Genomic DNA, 21601 nt, shown 5'->3' on the forward strand with positions numbered 1-21601 from the left:
AGTTAACGTGACATTGTTGCTCTGTATTCATTGCACATTGAAACTGAAAATGAGATCCTATTCTTTCACGAAAATAATACTCGCTCCGTCCTCTTTAAAATATACTCCGCAACCACCTTTTCGATGTTTCATAGTAATATAAAGCGCGCATTCATACGTGCAATTAACTAGCATCTCCCCCTCTCCTTTAATTCTTTTCTAAAACTTTCACCCTTAAGATTTTTAATTTTATTGGATACATGTATTATATTTATTGACGTGATCCAAACAAGAAAGTGATAGTAATTTTTCTTGGTTTTGTGTTAGTGGTAGTTGCGCATTATGTTTCGGGACAGGGGAGTATCATTCAATTAACAACGAGAATATAGTGAATAAATGTCTTAGAAACTAACCAACTTAGATTAAAAAGAAAGTGAAAAACAACAGCAACATACATTTAAAATCGGAGACTAGGCTGAGTTTTAAGCCACTTCTCGGCTTAGGCTACTTTCTTGAATTGCTAAACTGTGCGTTCCACGAAAAACTTTTTATATAATTTTTTAATAAATAAATTAATTCATTTTTCATGTTTAGTTATGCTACTCAAAATATCATTCCCAAACCCACAAACAAACGCAGCCTACCAATTAGACTTATATATCATATATCATGGGGGCACCTGGCCAAACCCAAAAAGCCCAAGAAAATAAGCTGACCTGTTTGTGTATTTCTATTTTGTTTGGAATAATAAAATGTTATCCGCCTTGTGGGCTGCGCCCGAGATGTTCGAATAACGAAAGAGACCGCGCGACGGAAATGATCAAGCTAACAAATAAACAAAACAAGAAAAAGGAACAAAAGAAACAAGCCGATAACATCCAGATCAACGGGCCAGGCCCAACTAGAAAATTAGCAGCCCTGCTGGTTGGTTGCTCTCTCCTCCCCACCTCCCGTCCACCGGCGCCGACGGCCGGCTTGCCGTCGAGGCGTCGACAGCCGAGCCGCCGCATCTGTTGCGCTGTAAGCGGAATGTATGGCGGCGAGGAACTCTACCACACGGGAGCCGAGAAGACGGTGTTCGAGCCGCTACTACCCTGCCTGCGCTGGTGCTCTGCTGCCTCGTCAAACCAGGAAAACTGGTGGTCGGGGAAGAAAACTCCGAACCCCTCCTCCTCACTGGAGAAAAAGTGGAAAACAGAACAAGCAAGCCAATACCTTCAGCCACCGATCAATAGTGTTTTTATGAACCGACATGCTGCACGAATCGCTCCCGCGTCTCCTACATGAAACAGATTGGTGAACTAGTTGATATACTACTAGTATGATAGGCAGATAAACACTGACACAGTTGTGGAACAGTAAAGAAGGCCACAGGACCGAGGACGATGTAGAACTGTTGGTACGAACAACAAAACAGCGATTTGGAGACAACAAAGCAATGGGGATATATAGAGTACATACATCGAAGTTATACGTTGTCCACAAAAAAAAAAGACACGTGTAAACAGAAGCAGCAGCAATACAGTTGTCAAGGTCTGCCGGCGATCCTCTTGCGAAAACAGGGGTCGGAGAAGAAAACTCCGCCACCTCCTCAACCGATAAAACTGAAAAGGAAAAAAAAATTACATCAGATTAACGGGCTCGGCCCAATGCAAACTAGACCTCCCTTACATGGCCTCTGCCGTCCAACGGCGTCCGACGGCATGGCTCAGCGTCTACAGTAGAGCTGCCGCATCTCTTTATATAGAAGGGTATGTTTAGTATTTGTTCAAAATATAGAATGGGTTATTTAGTAATTTGAAGTTGAGATTTATTTGCACCGGGGGGAGTTAATCTGGAAAGGTTTGCTTAGTTGGTATTTGTTTTGGATCTCGTCGTCCGTTCGACGAGCAGCGGCGCTTCTTCGGAATATATCACGCGGGGCGGCGGATCGAAAGATTCCCAAACACCGGCACGCCATCATCCAGCCAGTGTCCGGTTGTGCGACTACGATGCTTGTATACATGATTGATCGAAACGAATATCAGCATTTGCTAGCACATACGAAGTTACGAACTCTAAAAGACCCTATGAATCTTCGACTGCTTTCAGAATTAATTTGCTGACGTTTCATTGTTTTGCTGCGCGTGGCGGCCCTTGATCGCCGTGGCTGCTGGGGGCGAGCCAGGGACGCGTGCAGCGGCTGTCACCGGCAGCGCATGGGACTAGCCCCTTTCTCACGATCCGATCTGACTAAAGAAGGAATCATGAAAATACAAAAATAACCTTCCGCAAAAATATAGAAAGACAAATATACCCTACATAATTTATACTGTAAAAGAAAGATCAGATAAATCCACACCGTTAGATTGTTTATACTATAAGTATATATTACAAGTGTAGTGTATTAGATTGTTTATACTACAAGTATATATTACAAGTGTAGTGTACCGTAAAAGTTCTCAAACTCTGACCACCTCCTCAACAAGTAAAAATGAAGGAAAATAAAACAAACAAGCCAATAGCCACCGATCGATAGCATTTTTGTGAATCGACATGCTGCACGAATCGACAAGCCAAACGTGCAGGGTTTATCTTTTCATTTTCGATGTGAAAACTAGTAAAAACCGATGAGTTTCGGTCAACGCACCAATATCTTTTTGTTTTGAAGTGGAAACTAGTAAAAAGTGATAACTTTCTATCAACGTCATATGAAATCCAATACCGGTCGGCTTTCACCAACAAACAGATTGTATGAAAACCAAACAGTCGAAAACCAATAAATTTGGTGAAACTTGTTCACGTGTCTTCTGTGCGAAGCATATTGCACACTCACTTTTATTTTTATTGTTTGACGTACACTTCAGTAGTTGATACGAGTAGTACTTAGACAGACAGATAAACAATGACGTTTTACGGTGAAAAAGGCCAACAGGACTGAGGAAGATATAAGAACCAGATCAGCATTACAAGAACAATCACCTTAAAACTTACAAAGAACCTAAGTATAAACATGTCATGAACAATGCGTGCAACCGTGCAAGGGAGAAAAACCAAGTATATTCAACATTCTTCGTGTCCTGGAATATCCGGTTATACAGCAGAAGAATTATACAGTGCTCGTGTGCTAGTACATTTTGGGGGTGGAAACGTACCTTCTACCTCGAGCCTGCTTAAATAATTGTTACAAAATGAGAAGTATGAGAAGACATCGACACAAGATTACCATTTACACCCAACTCAGCTTTTCTAAGGCAGATCCCAGCAGCCAATTTGCAAACAACAAAGCAAATGGGATATACAGAGTAGAGACATGCGAAAGTTATATGCCCTTCGTCCAAAAGACCATGCGTAAACAGAAGCAGCAGCAATACAGTTGTCAAGGTCTGCCGGCGATCCTCTTGGCTCCTGCAATGTGCCGATATTTCAAAGTTGCATTTAATGCTGAATAACAGTAAGGATTCACAAAGGAGTACTTGTGTAACAAAAAGACCTAAGTGAATAGTACGGGAGAAAATCCATTAATCCATTTATGCTGGTATAAATATCTCTCAAATAAAAAAATGGAGGTGGTTTCAAAATCTCAGAATCTAAGCCCATTACTAACATCAAAATGTTCTTGAGAAGGACATCAGAAAAGATAAGCCCCTTACAGGCTAGTGGTTGATTAATTGATACAGTAACAGATGAGGTGTTGATATAATACAAACCAACTACAAATTCCCCAGTGTTCTTAATAAAAAATCTCCCTAAAATACAAACCGAAACTGCATGATTAATTCTTTGTACCTATATGGTTCTGTATATGCTATGCATGAACCTATTGAGGTATTGGTAGAACTCCAAAACAAAAATCTTTGCTCTTACCAAGAATGTCCAAAGGATTGCAATATCACCTCCAGAGATAAACATCACTCTACATCGCAAAGCCCAGTTCCATATTACTAGCTATCAACGCCTTCGTCATCGTCATCGTCATCATCTTCATCATAATCATCATATTCATCTTCATCACTTGATTCATCAAAATCATCTTGGTCCTGGACACGTTAAAGGGAAGAATGGATTTTATGGTGGTTCTAAAACAGACAGCATCAGTTTCAAAAGATTGGATACCTCGTCGTATCTTGCAGAGGAAACTGCTTCATTATTCTCATTTTCTGAATCTGAACCGTCCTCTTCATATTCCTCATCAACCTCAATGCCCTATTTTGTTTTGACATAAAATCAGGAAAGCATTCATCAATGAAGACATTAACTAAAAGACATATATGATCAATTTATCACTAGCGCACCAACAGATATATGCCTCACTGTCAAAAACATCTCTGCTGAAAAAAAATGCAGTCTAAGGGAAAGTTGTTGCCTTAATAATGAAATGCCAATGAATAACAACATTTGTTTTTTTGCTAAAACAATAGGTAAATATTGTGGAATTTAAAGGCCATTTAGTGGGCAGAGGATCAACTAAGATGCATGTTAATATGTTTTTACTCTGATGCAAATGGCAAAAATTACAAAAGGCATGGCATCATATTACATTTTAAGCCTACAGAAATTAGTTTTAGTGCTGTATAATGAGAAGAAAAAAGGGTTCGTTATGCTAAATGTTTGCCTTAATTAAAACACAACTACTTTTCTGTAATATGAGAAATTACGTACCAAATCCAACTTCATCTGCCTTATATTGTTTTCCAGTTCAGCTATATGCTGACTGAGGGCCTGCATAACAATTCATGAGTTTAAACAATATCAGAAGGATGCTAAAGTTGTGTACAATGATTATCATAAAAAAAGAAGGTACTGCTCTTGCTTTTTTCTTTTGTAGCAAACTAACCTCATGACGCTGCATTGCAACAGCACGCTTCAATGCCTTTGCTTTTGTTAAAAGATTCCTAGGCCTTATGTTAATAGGCCTCCTATAATTCTTTCCACGGTAAAATATAAGTGCATAGCCCTTTGTAACTCTTTCAATGGCGACTAGTATACCGCCACTCTCATACTCTAGAAGCCGTGCCGTCTCCTCAACAAAGGGCAGAGTCTTCTGCTTTGTTATCAATTTGACAACTTCCCTGTGCTTCCAATGCAAGTGCATATTTTCAATGACGCCATCAAAGACACCACGAATTCCTAAAATGGAAGGGGGAATAATCAATCAATAGAAATAGTATAGAATGCTCTCCAAGGTTATTGTTCAAGAAACTCACCAACAGGCAAGTATGCCTTAAGACGCAAACCGATTCTACGGAAAACAGATCTTTCCTCATCTGTAATCATTTCTTTATCATCAGATGGATTAGCAAGGACCATAGAAGCTTCTATCTTTGATAGTAACCGCTCTGCTCTATGTATTTTTGCCTGTGCCTGAACAATTGAAGAAGAAATAAAGAACATGCATAACAACTGATGGAAATAAATATATGTCAAATAAGCACACTGGCATACCTAGATCAACGGCATAATTAAAAAATGGCAATACAAAATAAGACAAGTTTTATCAGAGAACATGCAGAAAATGCTTACAATGGAAAGTTTGTGCTCTAGTCTCTTGAAAAGCTTTTCCTTCACTGATCTAGAAGATGCTTCTTTCATTTCTTCTTGCTCCTTAGCAGTTACTTCCCTTCCCCAACGAGCTTGAGCCTCCTGAAATTCAGCAAGAGTACCCGCAAGAGCATGCCCATCTAAACTGTCATCCATTGAGTGCACAACCGGAATGCATCTTTTCTGCTCCTCTACATTCTGGATATCTTTTGTCAACTCCTCTCTTTCAGCCAAAGCAGCTGCAACAGATGTTGGAAGGAAGTCTTTTCCACGATATATTACAATGTAGTACTTATTTCGAAGAAGCAAGGTGCCCCCTGTTAGATTCTGAAATAATGTTAAAAAGATAAGGCTTCACTGATTCAGAAATCCTATACAGGTTAAATCAAATATAGTGCATGAACAGTTGAACACAGTTGATTCATGGAAACACACCTTTGGAACTCTATGAAAGTTCGACAAGGAATAGAACTAAACTATATGAAGCTGTCTCCATCATGATCTTGGTAAAGCATGATTGTCTATGATGGTGTTTAGACAAATAAAAGCATTACATTAAGCAAGTTATATTCATTAGAGCAAGCAGTGCAGCACAATTTTGTTATTATTTTCCGAAACCCCTGGTGTTGCTTTGGATGATTTAACAAATCATGGATTTTGTAATATTCACAGGACAAATATGGACTTCATCAAAACCTACTGCTGAGTAAGTGAGTACTGAGTATTCCTTATAGTTGCCCCTTTTTTATCAGGATTTTTAGTTGAATTTCTTCATGCCTCAAATACGACTAGATATATCATATATTCAGCTTAGCTATGACAAGCAATTGTATATTTAGATATAATCTGGCAATTACCATAGTTTTCAATGTTCCTTGGCATAAATTCTGTGAACTGTGAAGTAAGTAGGTATGCCAGTCAATGAGTCAAAACAGCAACAGCATGGTGTCCAAACCTTTATTTCTTCTGACATTAGCTTGTTGTTTGTATTCTGGATTCCACGTTTCACAGCTATTTTCACCACCAAACTCTTCTCCCAGAGCTTAACAATAGCTGCTGCAAGGCCTTGATGATTCCGGTTTCTCCCTTAAATGAATTTTATCAAGCAGTAGTCAGGCGTTTGCCACCAACAAATAAAAGCTATAATAGGGGATAAACAATATGAACACTGTCGAAATAATCACCTAGAGCAAAATGGCATGGAAGATCCCTTGCTAACTTCCGCAAATTAGTCAGCTCTGCATTGGTTAGGGTCAAACGCATTCCAGTTGGAAGAAGTCTAAATGGTGTTTTATAACCAGGAATTGTTTGAGGCAACAAGTCGGCATCCACAGGTAAAATGCCTGTTCCCCACCAATCCACAAAACGAGGGCCCAACTCATCAAGCATTTGATTGAACTCCAGCTCCTCTTCAGTCATGTCCTCAGTATTCTGCATATTTAATCTGGCTGCAATCTCACGTTGGGTGTTTACATCCTTCCCCTGGCTATCATGCTCTGTGGGGCTTGATGCATCCGGGATGAACAATGTACCGTCTGCCCCTTTCACCGCTGATGAGTTACCATCCAATGTTTCAGATTTCAAAGGCCTTTTGTAATTGCTCCCTCTGTAAACCACCATAACACTCCCAGACCTCCATATGATCAATCCTCCTGTCCGTCGCTGATCGATAGGCAAACGTCATGTAAGTAATCCATTTATCATGGCACAACTAATAACTCATCGAAAACCTCGAATTCACAGCAACAAACATAATAATTCAAGTTCAATTGCCACTAGAAATCACTAAACTGAACTGATATCCAAAAAAAAACATAATAGATTAAACAGTTACAACGAGCAAGCTGCCAATGCTGATAGAAAGGGCTAATATAGCACACACCTCGACTAGCTCATGAGCAGTTTTCATGTCGTGCGCGAGGTCCTCGTGGAACTTGAGCCGGACCAACTCTGATTTCCTCCAGGCGTCGTGGATCTTCTCCGTGACGGCTTGCGTGACGCCCGCCTTGGGCACGGTGATGCGGTCCCGAAGAGTCATCCCCAGCCGCCGGAGGCGACGCAGCTCCTCGTCCTCGATCGTGAGCTCGGCCAGCGAGGGCGCCCTAACCCTCCTCCTCTTCACCCCGTCCTCCTCGTTCTCTCTTCCTCGCGCGACCTCATCCCTCTCCCAGGGGAGGACGGACTCGTCGAAGCTGGAGGCGGCGAACTGCTGGTCGGGGCGCGCCCAGCTGCGGTCGAGCAGGTCGCTGAGGCGCTCGTTGCCGTCGGGAGGCGCGGTGGCCGTGGCGGCGGCGGCGGTGGGCTCGTCGTCGTCGCTGGCGAGGCCGAGGTTGCGGAGGCGGTGGACGATTCGGTCGATGGAGGAGGTCGGGGAGGGAGCCGGAGGTGGTGGCGGCGGCGCGGCGGGGTCGGTGGGCCCCCACTTCTGCAGCCACGGCGCGCCTCGGGTTGGATTTGGAGCCGGAGGGGCGCGGTTGCCGCCGGAGGAGGAGGAGGAGGACGCGGCGGCGGTGGTGGAGGAGGAGGAGGAGGCGTGGCGGGAGGAGAGAAGGCGGAGCGGGAGGAGGCGGAGGTGGGGGCGGGAGGAGAGGCGGAAGGAGTGGTGGAGCGGGAGCTCGGAGAGCGCCATGGATGGAGTGTGGTGGGGGGTTTAGCGCGGTGGCGCCATGGATGGGAAGGATGAGATGTGGAGGTGGGGTTTTGGGTTTGGTGGTGGCGGATAAGGAGGGGAGGACGAAGGGGGTTGGGATATTTCTTCGCGGGTTTGGGCTTTTTGGATTCAAACCGTTTTAGGCCTAGAATCAGAAAATGAATTAAAAGACACAAGCTGACAAACCTAAAATTTTCATATTCTCAAAATCTTAAATTCTCCAAACATGCCCTTAATCAATGGTCTGGTTTCTCAAACCGAGCTACTAGTAATTTTAATGACAGACGCTACTGGTTTAATATTAAGATTGTGTTCGAAACTAATTCTGAAAACGTAATGGTGAGTTAGCACATAATTAATTAAGTATTAGTTTAAAATTTTAAAACAATAAATTTATATGATTTTTAAAGCAACTTTTTCCATAGAACGTTTTAAAAAACACATCATTTACGGTTAGAAGGTGTACACGTGAAAACAAGAGAGTGAAGGTTAGGAACATAAATAAACGAACTACAATATGGATTGCAGCCTAGGTAGGGGAGTAAACCGTACACAATCACCAAGGGTGAAGAGAAAAAACCAAAAAAGAGAAGGAAAACAAACTACATCAGAGGACATGGTAAGGCGCTATTCTCGTTATATCTTTCGCCCCACATACAATTTATTTTATTTTTTTGTCACTAGTTGTGATATTGAAAGTTCGTTGCTTCTGAAAATATGTCTATTCTTTTCGCACCAAATCTCCTAAATGAGAAGCATGTAAATTGAATGTGTCCCCTTTGTTTGGCTACTAGTAGTAGTACAGTAAATTATTAGTAGTAATAACGAGTAGTACTAGTATCGTCCAGCCTTTTTCGTTATTTTTAGTTTTTTTTTTGGAAGTTACAGTAGCTTCAGAAACTTGTATACTGAAAATGAAGGAAAGAACAAAGCTTTATATTTACAACGCGTGATCAGCTGCGAATGCTAGAACTGGATCAGTAAATCAAACCAACTGCTTGCACTTGCAGTCGAATTATCGCCAAACTGAACTTATTTTATTCACACACACACAGACGAGCAGATTCAAAGTCTCAAACCACTTCACTTGCTATGTACGAGTAGTAGTAGTAGTAGTAAACGACGGCGCGGCTTGGTCGGCGTAGGACCGGCTTTGCCGCTTGCGTTGCGTCGCGTACATGTCGGTGGGTTTTTAAGCCAAAGCCGGCGCCTGCGCCTGCGCCGGCGTCCGGGGGTTGGAGAAGCGATGCTTCAGTTTCTCCACGGCGAGATTGGCAGTAGTTGCAACCGGGAACAATGGCTGCGCGGCGTACGGGGACAGCAGCAGTGCTATCATCCCCAGCAGCCAAAGCAGGAAGCCGGCGAGTGCGTGCCCGGCGTGGGCGGCGGGCGGCTTGCCGGCGACGGACCACACCACCACCGACGCGCCGAGCAGCGCGAGTAGTCCGTAGAGAGCGTGCGCACCGCGCGGCATCGGCGCCGCCGCTGGCAAGCGAAGTCTCTCCGACTGCGCCGGCATCGCCGATGGGTTCCCCCGCGCTCTTTAGAAGCACGAACTACGTAGTACAGAGTTGTCAAGTGTCGTGCGCCTGGATACGATCGGTCTCGATATATAGACACGAGACGTGCCAATAAATAAATAATAAAAAAAAACTATCACCGTTCTCTCCATCGGAAAAATCAACAAACATAGCATCACGAATGGCTAGTCAGCTAATGTAAATTTTTTAGTACTACCATATTCCACTTGATCACCAAAGGCAGCAGCAAATGTAAACATCACATCCACATCACCAAACTACTTTTGCAGCCAAAGGAACTACTCCTACGTGTATAATTGAGCTTTTGCAGCTATCCAAAGGACAGGTTACGTTGACGAACTTTTGTAAAGCTGGAGTCACATTCCTTTTGTCTGCATATAGCAACTGTTTAGAATTAATAGGTGATGTTTGGTTGGAGGGACAAATCCATCCCTTCAGTATATTCATTTGATGACTGATGATGGTTTACGTACCTACGTCATCGATAGTCGGAACAAAAGGCTCTAAAGCTTGGAGCAATTTTATGGTCCTTGAGGATACACCATGAGATATCAAAAATTTAGTGTAAAATTCGTTATTTCATAGTATCTAAGTACCAAAAAGTGATACCTCGTACCAAAAAGTGATACCTCATGGTATCTTCTCAAAGACAGTAAAATTGCTCGTAAAGCTGGAGTCACTTTCCTTGTGTCTTACTAGGAGTTAGGCCCCATTTAAATTCCACCTTAATTTTTTTTTACCCTATCACATCGAACATTTGAACATCTACATAAAGTATTAAATATAGGCAAAGAAAAACTAATTACACAGATTGCGATTAATTTGCGAGTCAAATCTTTAAACCTAATTGCTTCATGATTTGATAATATGGTGCTACAATAAACATTTGCTGATGATGGATTAATTAGACTTAATAAATTTGTCTCACATTTTACAGGCGAATTATGTAATTTGTTTTGTTATTAGACTACGTTTAATACTTTAAATATCTGTCCGTATATCCGACGTGACACGCCAAAACCTTACACTACTGGATCTAAACACCCCCTTAATGTCATCTCGTCGATCTGCATATAGCAACCGTTAATTAGAATCAGCTACTAGATTCATTTGATGACTGATGATGGTTTACGTACTTACTACTCCCTTCCACACAACCATTTTTTTCTCATGTATAATATAAGACGTGTATGTATTAGGGTGATCCAACCAAGCAGGAGATTAAATATTTTCCAATAGAATTGATTTGTTTTAAATCCTATACCATCAAATATTCCAATCACATTGCTTGTATGTATTAGGGTGATCCAACCAAGCAGGAGATTAAATATTTTCTTAGTCTTTATGTTATGAGTAGTTAAGCCTTATATTTTGGGATGGAATGAGTATGTCATAGTCTCATAGATAGTTGGAACAAAAGGCAAATCGTCCTGTCCATTCTGTCATTAGCTCTAGTAAAAGACGATCCATTAAGTTGCAGTGCTAGATTTATTTACTTTACTGCTCCCTTTTAGTACATAAAAAAAACAAACATAATATATCCGTTAAGCTGTCATACTAAGTTTTTTTTTCTTACAAAAAGAGTACTCCCTCTGTTTTTCTAAATATTTGACGCTGTTAACTTTTTAGCACATATTTATTGTTCGTCCTATTCAAAAACTTTTCTGAAATATATAAAACTATATGTATACATAAAAATATATTTAACAATAAATCAAATGATAGGAAAAGAATTAATAATTATTTAAATTTTTTGAATAAGACGAACGGTCAAACATGTTTAAAAAAGTCAACGGCATCAAATATTTAGAAACGGAGGGGTACTAATTTTTTAACATTATAAATGCAGATGTTTATAACACGTAGATCCATTTATTTACAACTATTTATTTTAGAAATGAAAAAAGTACGAATTACTCCCAAACTATCACGGTCAACCGAATTACCCTCATAAACCTGAAAACCAGACATCGTTTACACTGAACCACTGATAAAAAAGAGCGCAGAGTCGAAATCTCTAGAGTTGCATTCCTTCCATAGATGCCAAGAGATTAAGAGGATTAGGGAGTCCAAGCTGGCACAAAGATACTTTGGTAAACATACCCTATAAGATAGCCACCGGATCTGAAGCCAGCTGCCACGGGAGGAGAGAGGGCAGCCCAGTCTACATTACACAGAACAAAAAACAGGAAAAAAAAACCTGTACGTGATCAGGATCTCTCCTACTACGCCTTCCACACCATGAAGGATCCCCTCCTCTCTTCCTGACACGGCCGAACCTTGCTCATTGCTCGTCCCATCATCGCCATCGCCTTGATGCTTGGGAACTGACCTTCAAGTCCTCCGGAGTCACCGGCGGCAAGATCAGGCTTTGTTACTTCCTTCCTCTGATCATGATCATCTTCATGGTACACAGGAACACCACCCTGGCACCATCTCCCAATCCACCGGTCATCACTCTTTGCCGGAACAGGAGATGCTTCTCGGCCGCCTTGAATTTCCACCCCTTCATCCAATCCTTGTTCCTCCTTATGATCACGGTCAACAATGTCGTCGTCGTCGTTGCTCCCGTCGCAACGGGGTGCCATGCTGCTTGCTCCTCCGGTGACTGGACGACCGGATCCGTCTCCAGCTTTTGACCTCTTGGAGCAAGGAAGATGATGAGGGTCCTTGCTGTCAATCTGTAGGCGTTTTAGCCATCTGTCGCCTGGTTCGGTTCGCGCTTGTGATTCTTGGTTTCTCATTCTGCTCAACTGGAATTGCATGAGATCTAAGTCCATGCGTGCTGTTCTTGGATTGTAGCATTGTTGCTTATTGGCGACAATTGCCTTGGAGGAAACACCTTGATGTTCATTCACATTGCATCCTGATGCTCCTTTCATGTACAGAGTCGCGAGCTGCTCGGATTTTGCCTGCAACCATATAGGAATTAGCCGCGGCATGTTCATATAAATGAGATAGCATGAAGTAACTTGTTTGCGAGGATATAAGAAGAGAAAAATGGGCTATGTCCAAGCTAATATGATTATATATGTGATCAAAATCTTAAATATGGAAAACAATGTTGATGGTGCAGAAAAAAAATGCATATCCGACAATATTATATACATTTTTAAAGTAAATTTGCATAAACTTATATGATAACGACCAAACATGAGAGTAGTATAGGACACTAGTACCTTTTGTGCCAACAATGAGGCGATGCCTGAAAGAAGAGAGAACAAAACTGTGAGTGATACCACCAATGGAATAAAGAAAATTGTTATATTTTATTCAAGGTTTTTATTGCCTTCTTTCATACCCAATAAATCAATCTCGACTCAAACAACATTGGAAAGAGACAAGTCCTTTTAATCAATATAAGCTAAAAGAATGTCGCATGAGTATTATCTGAGCTTCTTCTCTCCTACCTGCTGAGGATTTTGAAACATGTTGACTGTCGCCGGATAATATTTCAGTTTCAGTTGATGATTTGTTATTTGCTCCAAATAGATGACTGCCAATATTTGTGCCGTACATGTGAACTCCAAAAGCAGTCGAGTTTCCTGAAGGCAGTGAATCTTCAGGATTCATATTTTGAGCTTTGGAAGGTATGGTTAGCATTTCAAATAAATATGGAGCTTTTCGTTTAGTTGAATCTCCAGATATGCTCGATGGCTGGGTCACTGCCTCCCCCCTACCATTTACTGTAGATATGTCTGCAGCTGGATCAGGTATGCAGGAGCCAGTGACATTCGCTGCAGATACTATTCTCTGTGTATTCAGATGTCGCTGATTAATTTTGTCGGAACAATTAATTTCAGCAGCTTCAAATTCTTTACCAGGTACTGACGTACGAAACATGACTCCCGCAGAACCTTTGTGTTTATGATGTCCAGGTGCTCTTGACTTCTGATTCTGGGAGCAACTTCCAATTTTACAGTTCGTGTCATTGTTTTCTGAAGATTTCAACCTTTTTTCACGAGATCTGCAGGTTGGTTCCTGATCTGAATCTGCAATGTAGCGGCTTGTATGCTGCTCATCTAATAGACTATCAGATGAGTTACTGTCATCCTTGCTACACGAACATGACGTTGCTGGCAATAATTGACCTTTTAATTTTTGCTCTGCAGGATTCAACATGACACCAGCATGATCTTCCAGGCGAGATACAATGCCTCCTGCATGTTTGCAGTGATCCATTGTCTCGTCGGTTGTTCGATGAGAATGCAGCTCATATTCCTGAGATGAGAATGCCATCAGATTAGCTGTAGTCATGTTTAGCTTCAGAGTTTGTTTTGGCACAAAAACGTCATTGGGTCCAGTACTCTTTGCAGACTTCCTCTTAGGGTTGAGAATGGAGTCAATTTTTCTGTTGATTGCAAGCATAGGAAAATGGTTCCACTCTGAACTCAGGTCATCTGAACCTGCAAGTTTCTGACAATCCACTGATAACTCTGAAAGCTTCTGAATGGAAAGTGATTTTGATACAACAGCCTTAGCATATAAGACATCTTTTTGCATCACAGATTTTTGAATTGGCCCGTCTCCCTGATCAATTTGGTTTTGCACAGCGTGTCGGCGAGCATCTTTTACCACTACTTTCATGTTAGAATTTAACTTCTGTCCATGCTCCAACGAAGCTCTTTCTTGGCTGATTCCTACCATTAGCCTTTCAAACAATCTAGATTTCATGATCTCAAAGTTTGAAGGCCCAGAATTGTCCTCGCAAATGTCATATTTCGCATCCTCCGGAGAATCATTACTTCTGCCAACTTGGGGCTCTGCACTGCTGCTTCCTTTGGTCCAGTGTGACATCCATTGGGAATGCTTAGAAGGCTCTCCAGGGTCACTCATCCTCAAAAGAACTTGAAAGTCTTTTTTCTCGTAATTTTGCCTTTATCTCAAAGTTGACAGCACTTCTTCTTCTGTCAAAAATGTAAGAAGCGCATTACAACTTTACAGCCTGTCAATTAACTGATAAGTTTGTCCTCATAGTACAATATGTCGAGGAAAAATATGAATATATGATAATGCAGTAGAAACATTTTCATAGATAATCATATCATGACGAACGTTTCGAAAAAATATTAGTATACACACACACACACTACTGAGAACTTTGTCATTTCCAAGATGAAGGTATATACTGTACTTCTTTCTAAAGGAAAAATACTCCCTCCGTCCCAAAATAAGTGTAGCCATGGTTTTCTGCGTCCAACTTTGATCATTCGTCTTATTTGAAATTTTTTTGAAAAAAATTAAAAACATAAGTCACGAGTAAAGTACTATCCATATTTTATCATCTCATAACAACAAAAATGCTAATTATAAAAAAATTTCAAATAAGACGGACGATTAAAGTTGAGCGCGGAAACTTATGGCTGCACTTATTTTGGGACGGAGGTAGTACAAGTTTGATCTGTTACCATGGTAAATTTTTAGACGAGATCAAGACTAACAGTGTATCAATGTGTCCGCAAAGTTTAGCGGCCTTTCCTACTTTGGCGCTTCCTTCCCCCGAAGGATGTTGGAGGGCGTTAAACTAGCTACTCCCTCCGTCCCAATATATTGCAACCCATCCTAGGACTATGAATCTGGATATATGGTATGTCCAGATTCATTGTCCTAGAATGGGATAAATTTATCCCATCCTAGGTTGCAATATATTAGGACAGAGGGAGTAGCAATTTGTTAAAGACTGATTGAAGATGACTTGATGCGGATGGCCTATGGCCTCAATCTTTCAGTGGCCCTCCCTCCTTTGGGGCTTCCTTCCCCCAAAGGACGCCGACAGGCATTGATCCCAGCAGCAACATGACTAAGTCATTATTCTGATTGCATGATGCGGGTGGTCTTCGACAACCACAGCCTTTCACACTGCCAGGGTACCGAGCCGCATGCGTATGGCGGAGAGGCCCTCCGACACTTTCGATTCCTGGTGTTTCCAGACTGCATGTGAAGTGGATGATGTCGAACAAGGGTTCTAGCATTTGCTTGATTTGGAATTTTGTTGGGTGATTTTGCAGGTGGCAAACGTCAAAGCTTCTGTCTTCTATCTATTGTGCCTCTTTGTGTTAGGTGGGGGAGGTTGTGATACGTTTGTATTCTCTTCTTTGTATATCCCGTGTATTCTTCCATATTATCCTCCAGGGCCACCTACGCTTGCATAAGCTAAGCCTGCCCTGTGTAAGATTGTTTGAAGTAACATATTCAGGTGGGCATTTCGCCCCCGGTGACCATTCTTAAAAGAAAAGTGTCTAGACCGAAACAGATATTCATGATTTCATCCGACTTTACTGCACCTATAACACGTGAGCTCTGGACATTGGTTCCTTAAAACTCTATAGTGAAGCAGCAAACATTCCGACAAGCTTGCTGGTGAGATGCAGAGATGGTACGATGATAATGATACTGTACCAAAGCTGAGCAGAAAACCAGAATTCAAGCAACGGCGAGGAATCAACAAAGGAAAGTTACTTACTCCATATCATATCGTTTTTTTTTAAAAAAAGTTACTACATCATAAAGTGTTCACTATTAGTACATGATCAGTTGATCACCTTGTTGTACATTACTATTCAGAAAGGAAAAGTCTATACATACTAACTTTTTCTTACTAAATTCTAACACTGATGTGTCATGCTATGAATGTATCTAGATTTTTCATAACTTCCATCTACCTAAATCAAACGGTTGAGATGATTGTTAGTAAAGATTTAGTAAGAAAAAATTAGTATGTGTAGCAGTGTTCATTCAGAAAACATAAACAGTGCCATTAACTTGGCAGATTAGTCAGGCTAGCGTAAAAAACAACACAGAATTCATGGAGATGACAAACGCATATCAATCAGATCTAGAATGCACAAACATAACACAAGAAACCACTCAACCTACATGAGAGGAACACACGAACGCCATAGAATTACCTTACCAATCAACCCTCTCGCGTCCTGCAACTTCTAGTTGTAACCAGAATTTGCGCAGAAGAATCTGAAACGAGACGGCCACTCCTCTCCACGTCTCCAACCTCTTCCTACTGAAACCACCAACCAAAGGAAGCAATTAAGAAGAAAAATACATGAACAACCAGGATAAATACAAAGATCTCAGGCGCAATTCCCGCTCCAAAATTCAAAACCGACCGCCCGATCCGCACCTCGCCGCGCGCGCGCGACGGATCAAAACACCGGCGCCGCCTCCGTCGTCTCCTCCTCCTCCTCCCACGGCAGCAGCAAGCTCATGATCGCCAGCATCCTCCACCTCCCCAGGAGGCAGGAGCGAATAAATAATACTAGTACCACGCCTCACCGCACGCGCGCGCGCGCCAACCACCACCGCGCGCGCGTACGTACGTGAGCTCTGTAGCGAGCAGGTAGAGGCCGGCTAGGGTCTACGTACGCGCCGCCCACGCGGGTGGAGCAGTGGATGAGTCGTTGACGCTTGAGAGGGCTTGTCCCCGGAGGCATTAAAGCCGGCGGCGGGAGCGGGTGGTGGGTGAGGGCGGCGAGGTCAGGAGGAGGAGGAGAGGAGAGACGTGTGGAGAAGAAACCGGAGCCGAGGGGGGAAGAAAAGCGGAGTCGAGGCCACGTACGGCGGGGTGGGGGAGGTGGGAGCCGTCGGATCGGCAGCGTACGGCCGGGAGAGAGTGTCTGTGTGGCGGATGGAGACGAGCGGAGGGGGGTGGTGCTAACTTTGTCGCTACTAGGCTTGAAACAAAAGCAACCCTGGGGGTCTCATTTTCACCTAAACAGTACCCCCTAGCACTTGAGATCACCGGCACAAAATTAGTTTGACAATTTGCACAACATCGTGGGCTTAGGAGAAAAGAAATTACACACACAAGTCGTACTCCTAAAATCAATTTGAGAGAGGCAAAGGATCGCACCGCACATGGCGTGTCACCCATAATTCGCGGAGTAATTCTCTTCTGGCTGTTCGTGCAGAAACATGAGCGCGACTAGCTCTCATTGGTTTCTCCGTATCATCCGGTGTTTTTGGCCATCACAACGTATGGTCCCGAGGCGCTCCGCGGGTCGCATGCGGCAGCGGATCGGATAGCGGTTGCCATTCAACTCGAGACAGCGGCGCCCGAGCAGATGCCGATCAGATCACTTCTTCCTTCGCCCCCATCTCATCTGCTCGCCGACCCGACGGCGGCGACGACGGATTCTTGTGGCCTCTGTCTGTCTCGGCAGCCAGCGGCATCATTCGTCCATACCCATCATCGCATTGGGTGGTGTCCCGTTTGTTGCTAGCTTAGCTAGGCTGGAACAGTGACGTGACGACTTGATTAACTCTGGATGTTGGATGTTTGACGCTTGCTGCAATATCGGGCTTTGTTTTGTTGGGCTGCATACATCGTCGTGTGAGGCCTCATTGCGTCTTTACAGACGTTGGGCTCAATGTACGGCCCATGCAGATTGGCTGCTAACGGATTGTGGCTAGAAACTATCTGGATCCCCTCGAGGGGATATTCCCTCGTTTGCTTAAAAAAACTATCTAAATGTTTATAAAAAATTCTGAAAAAAATTTAAGAACACTCATACAATATATCTATACAACTTCACAAAATCTCAAGTCCAAAATTATCGAAGAGTGATTCCCTCCAGCGGGGAACTAAGAGCCCCCCCCTTTTTTTTTAAGTTCGGCGGGGGGCACGGGTGAATTCTTGAGGAGTTTTTAGGATGCGAGTGCGGTGGATTAGTCGAAGACTAGGTCCCTTGGCGAAAGCGAGAACCAGAGAATTATACAGGTTCGGCCCACTATAAAGCGTAATACCCTACTCCTATGTGCATGATGATTCTTTTGTGCTTACAAAGTCTCTGAATCTCTAGTCTACAAGCTTCGGTTTTTTCATCCCCCATCCCCGCTAGGCGTGGTCCTCCTTTTATAGTTCAAGGGGATACTACACACGCCACCCCCCACTTCCTCGGGGAGAGAGTGGATACTGTTTATATTCAGCACATATCTTGCGCCTTGGTCCGGAGGCGATCCGTACGCCAGCCGTCATGCGGGTCCCATCAAACCTCTCCGGTTGACACGAGGGACAGCCCCCCGTCACTCGGTATTTAATGCTCGGCGACTCCATAGGCGCACACACACACACACACACCAGGTCATTGGACCCGGTCACGTCCCTTTCAGTCAAGCCTACTGCTGACCGGATGGGGGACATAGGGCTCCTCATTATCCACGATGGGACAGGGCATACCTGTCCCCACGCCGCCTAACAGGAGCTTGAGGCGTGGGTGCGTCTGCCGCTATCCCATCTGTCTATCGCCTGGTCATAGACCGGTCGCAGACGGGTTACAGGCGCACCCACTACGCTCCCTACGTCGTATTAAATGCGATGGGAGGTGGCTGCTCAGCTAACCATGAATGTGGTTAGGTGGGCGGCGCTCACGCACCCCAACACTCCCGTCATGCGGCGCCCGGGTGAGAGCCTCGGGGTGGCTCAACCCCTCGGGCGGGGGAACGCTCTGAGCCCCCCCCCCCCCCTCGCGGGGGGGACGGCCGCTCCTAATGCATGGACGCGACTCCTTCAGGAGTCTTATGACACGCGTCATACGGGGAGGGCCTTCTCTCCTGAGCTTAGTACCCTGGGACCATATCAACGATAAAACTCAACTCACACGTTCAGATATATAAAAGACAAATTCACCATATTAATAGTAGCGCATTGTTCATATGATAATATCTGAAGTTGTCTTTTTTTTTCTTGATGTGTAGGTAGAATTTTAATTTGATTTTTGGTGGACCAATAGATATCACTATACTCTACATTTTTTTTCAGAATTTTTCATAATCATTTATATAGAATTTGAAAGAAAAAAAAGTACCCGAAGGGACATCCCCTCGAGATTAGAATCCAATCCCGATTGTGGCGAAACCATTGCTCGTTCTATCCATACCGTGTGTCATTCTCTATCAGACGTGATTTTCCTCTGAAGATGTCACACACCTGTTATTTTTTCTCTCGCTGCAAACGTCAGCGTAATAATCATACTTGGTTTATCAAAGAACACGTAAGCACTAACGAACAAATATCCATTTCATATCTATTTTAAACTCGAGAAATTTGGAACAAATCAGCTAGGAACACAGGGGCAATCCACCGTGCTTTCGCGCAACAACTACCCGCCACCAACCAACAACCGCCAAATTCAACGGGAATCCGTCACGAAAACGATCGAGAGAGAGAAGGCGCGAAGAAGAAGAACACGGTTCAGAGGTGGGATGGCCGGAGCGCGGCGGTGGCGTTGAAGTAGCGGAGCGTCTCGGCCCAGCGGGCGGCGTCCTTGAGCATGTGGACGGCGATGGTGTCCGGGGCGAAGTCGCGGCGGAAGCAGCTCGGCGGCGAGGCGCCCCGGTAGTTGTACATCCGCGGCGACATGTCGTACCGGTTCTTGGCCTTGCTGGCGAGGTTGAGCCACCGCCCCGTCCACATGTCCTCCGGCCCGACGTGGTCGCGCCGGCTCTCCTCCGCCGTCGCCACCCACTGGACGAGGTCCCACGACAGCGCGTACCCCATCCCGGACATGAACGGCGGGAACGGGTAGAAGTTCTCGCGGTCGCACGGCATCTGGAGTCCGTAGTACGCGTCGCGCCGCGCCGCGCCGCGCAGGGACTCCACCAGCGCCGCCAGCCGGAGGTACGTGTCGTCGTCGGCCTTCATCACGTAGTCGTACCGCGGCGGCGGCGGCGAGCCCGAGCCCGAGCCCTCGCCGTCGCTGGAGTTGAAGGCGCGCGCCACGGTGGAGAAGAAGGTGTACGTCTTGCCGTTGTCCATGTTCTCGGCGCAGTCGAGGACGATGATGTCGCCGTGGCGGATGGCCTCCAGCGACACCAGCACCGCGTCGACGGGGGACGTCACGTTGCAGAAGACGAACCGGACGTCGACGCTGCCGGCGAGGGACGGCTGCTCCCTGGCCTGGAGCGAGTAGATGGTCCGCAGCAGGTTGCGCCGCTCGTACTTGCTCGGCAGCGTCTGGATGCCGATGAGCACCCTCACGTCGTTGTCCGGCGACCGCGCCGCCGTGGTCGCGGCAGCAGCATCACTTGCGCCGCCGCTGACATTCTTGACCGGCGAGGCAGCAACGGCGGCGGTGGCGGCGTCCGTGCCAGGACGGCCGCAGCCGCCGGAGAAGAAAGACTGGATGCGGAACTCGTTGGGGTGGACGACGAAGACGGTGAGCGCGAGGAAGCCGGCGCCGAGGACGAGCAGAAGCAGGTGAGAGGCGGAGACGGGAGAGCCGGCTCCGAGGCCGAGCTGCTTGTACAATGAGGAAGACGACGACATGGCGGCAACAATGATAGAATGAATTGGTGCAATTTTAGACGAGTTAAGAGAGTTGCTAATACATGGTGATTTCTGAATCTGAAGAAGAATAATTGACCAGGTTCGGGTCGACGACTTCGTCGTGAAACTGGATTGGTCGAGGACGCAGTTTGCGTGAAGGATTGCATAACCATGTGTTTGAGATTAAATAAGTAATTAATCATCGAGAAAAATTCCAATCATAGATTTAATAAGAAACTAAGCATTGAGAAAATTTCAATCATAGAAGACGATGAAATTAAAAAATGATAGAGGTTAGGCAAGATATGACGACGATGGTCACAGTTGAAAACAGAAGGCAGGTGACAGTTGATTATCCAACTGAAGAACACTGTGGTTGATTATGAAATGCAGATAATACGGTCAATGCTTATGCTAGATGACAGCCACACCAGGTGATTCGGTCTGTCGTAGTTATACCACATACTATTTCTTAACTTAAGAGGCTTTTAGGGGCTAAATAAACATCACATATTACAAACGCAATAACATCCAATGTACATGTCCAGAACAAACTAACCTGATGGTGACGGTAAAAACCACAGAATGAAAGATAATAAAAAATAAGGCAAACAAATGGAAGATTTAAGG

At 44.3% G+C, this 21601-nt stretch overlaps 3 protein-coding genes across 7 annotated transcripts; all 3 read right to left on the bottom strand.

Annotated features, from left to right (window-relative positions):
- Window positions 1-3002: 3002 nt before the first annotated feature.
- On the bottom strand, window positions 3003-8220 carry LOC4339536 (CRM-domain containing factor CFM3, chloroplastic/mitochondrial). Its single transcript, XM_015785146.3, has 10 exons — window positions 7382-8220; window positions 6684-7161; window positions 6455-6585; window positions 5482-5826; window positions 5166-5322; window positions 4796-5088; window positions 4621-4680; window positions 4075-4164; window positions 3826-3998; window positions 3003-3366 (listed from the first exon to the last, which is right to left on the bottom strand). Exons 1-9 carry the CDS (start codon window positions 8126-8128, stop codon window positions 3903-3905), a joined length of 2397 nt encoding a protein of 798 aa, XP_015640632.1. The 5' UTR covers window positions 8129-8220; the 3' UTR covers window positions 3003-3366; window positions 3826-3902.
- A 3395-nt stretch (window positions 8221-11615) lies between these two features.
- Window positions 11616-16930, bottom strand: LOC4339537 (uncharacterized). 5 transcript variants are annotated; one of them, XM_066311111.1, is made up of 5 exons: window positions 16829-16930; window positions 16599-16705; window positions 13101-14597; window positions 12870-12895; window positions 11616-12602 (listed from the first exon to the last, which is right to left on the bottom strand). In XM_066311111.1, exons 3-5 carry the CDS (start codon window positions 14524-14526, stop codon window positions 11916-11918), a joined length of 2139 nt encoding a protein of 712 aa, XP_066167208.1. In that variant the 5' UTR covers window positions 14527-14597; window positions 16599-16705; window positions 16829-16930; the 3' UTR covers window positions 11616-11915. The 5 variants fall into 5 exon arrangements, with proteins under 5 accessions (XP_066167208.1, XP_015637373.1, XP_015637376.1 ...); XM_015781887.3 differs by having other exon boundaries at window positions 16604-16708; XM_015781890.3 differs by having other exon boundaries at window positions 16599-16708.
- A 2775-nt stretch (window positions 16931-19705) lies between these two features.
- LOC4339538 (beta-1,3-galactosyltransferase pvg3) lies at window positions 19706-21565 on the bottom strand. Its single transcript, XM_015784516.3, has one exon. The coding sequence runs from the start codon at window positions 20969-20971 to the stop codon at window positions 19898-19900; it is 1074 nt and encodes a 357-aa protein (XP_015640002.1). The 5' UTR covers window positions 20972-21565; the 3' UTR covers window positions 19706-19897.
- Window positions 21566-21601: the final 36 nt, after the last annotated feature.

This window comes from Oryza sativa, chromosome 5, assembly GCF_034140825.1.
Source record: "Oryza sativa Japonica Group chromosome 5, ASM3414082v1".
NCBI lineage: Eukaryota > Viridiplantae > Streptophyta > Magnoliopsida > Poales > Poaceae > Oryza > Oryza sativa.

Coding starts and splice junctions, on each gene's coding strand:
- LOC4339537 (XM_066311111.1), bottom strand. CDS start 14,526: ATGAGTGACCCTGGAGAGCCTTCTAAGCATTCCCAATGGATGTCACAC. Junction 12,896..13,100: donor TGTTTCAAAATCCTCAGCAG/GTAGGAGAGAAG, acceptor CTCTTCTTTCAG/GCATCGCCTCATTGTTGGCA. Junction 12,603..12,869: donor CCTCATTGTTGGCACAAAAG/GTACTAGTGTCC, acceptor ATATGGTTGCAG/GCAAAATCCGAGCAGCTCGC.
- LOC4339538 (XM_015784516.3), bottom strand. CDS start 20,971: ATGTCGTCGTCTTCCTCATTGTACAAGCAGCTCGGCCTCGGAGCCGGC.
- LOC4339536 (XM_015785146.3), bottom strand. CDS start 8,128: ATGGCGCTCTCCGAGCTCCCGCTCCACCACTCCTTCCGCCTCTCCTCC. Junction 7,162..7,381: donor CTGCTCATGAGCTAGTCGAG/GTGTGTGCTATA, acceptor CCTATCGATCAG/CGACGGACAGGAGGATTGAT. Junction 4,165..4,620: donor GGCAGATGAAGTTGGATTTG/GTACGTAATTTC, acceptor AAAACAAAATAG/GGCATTGAGGTTGATGAGGA.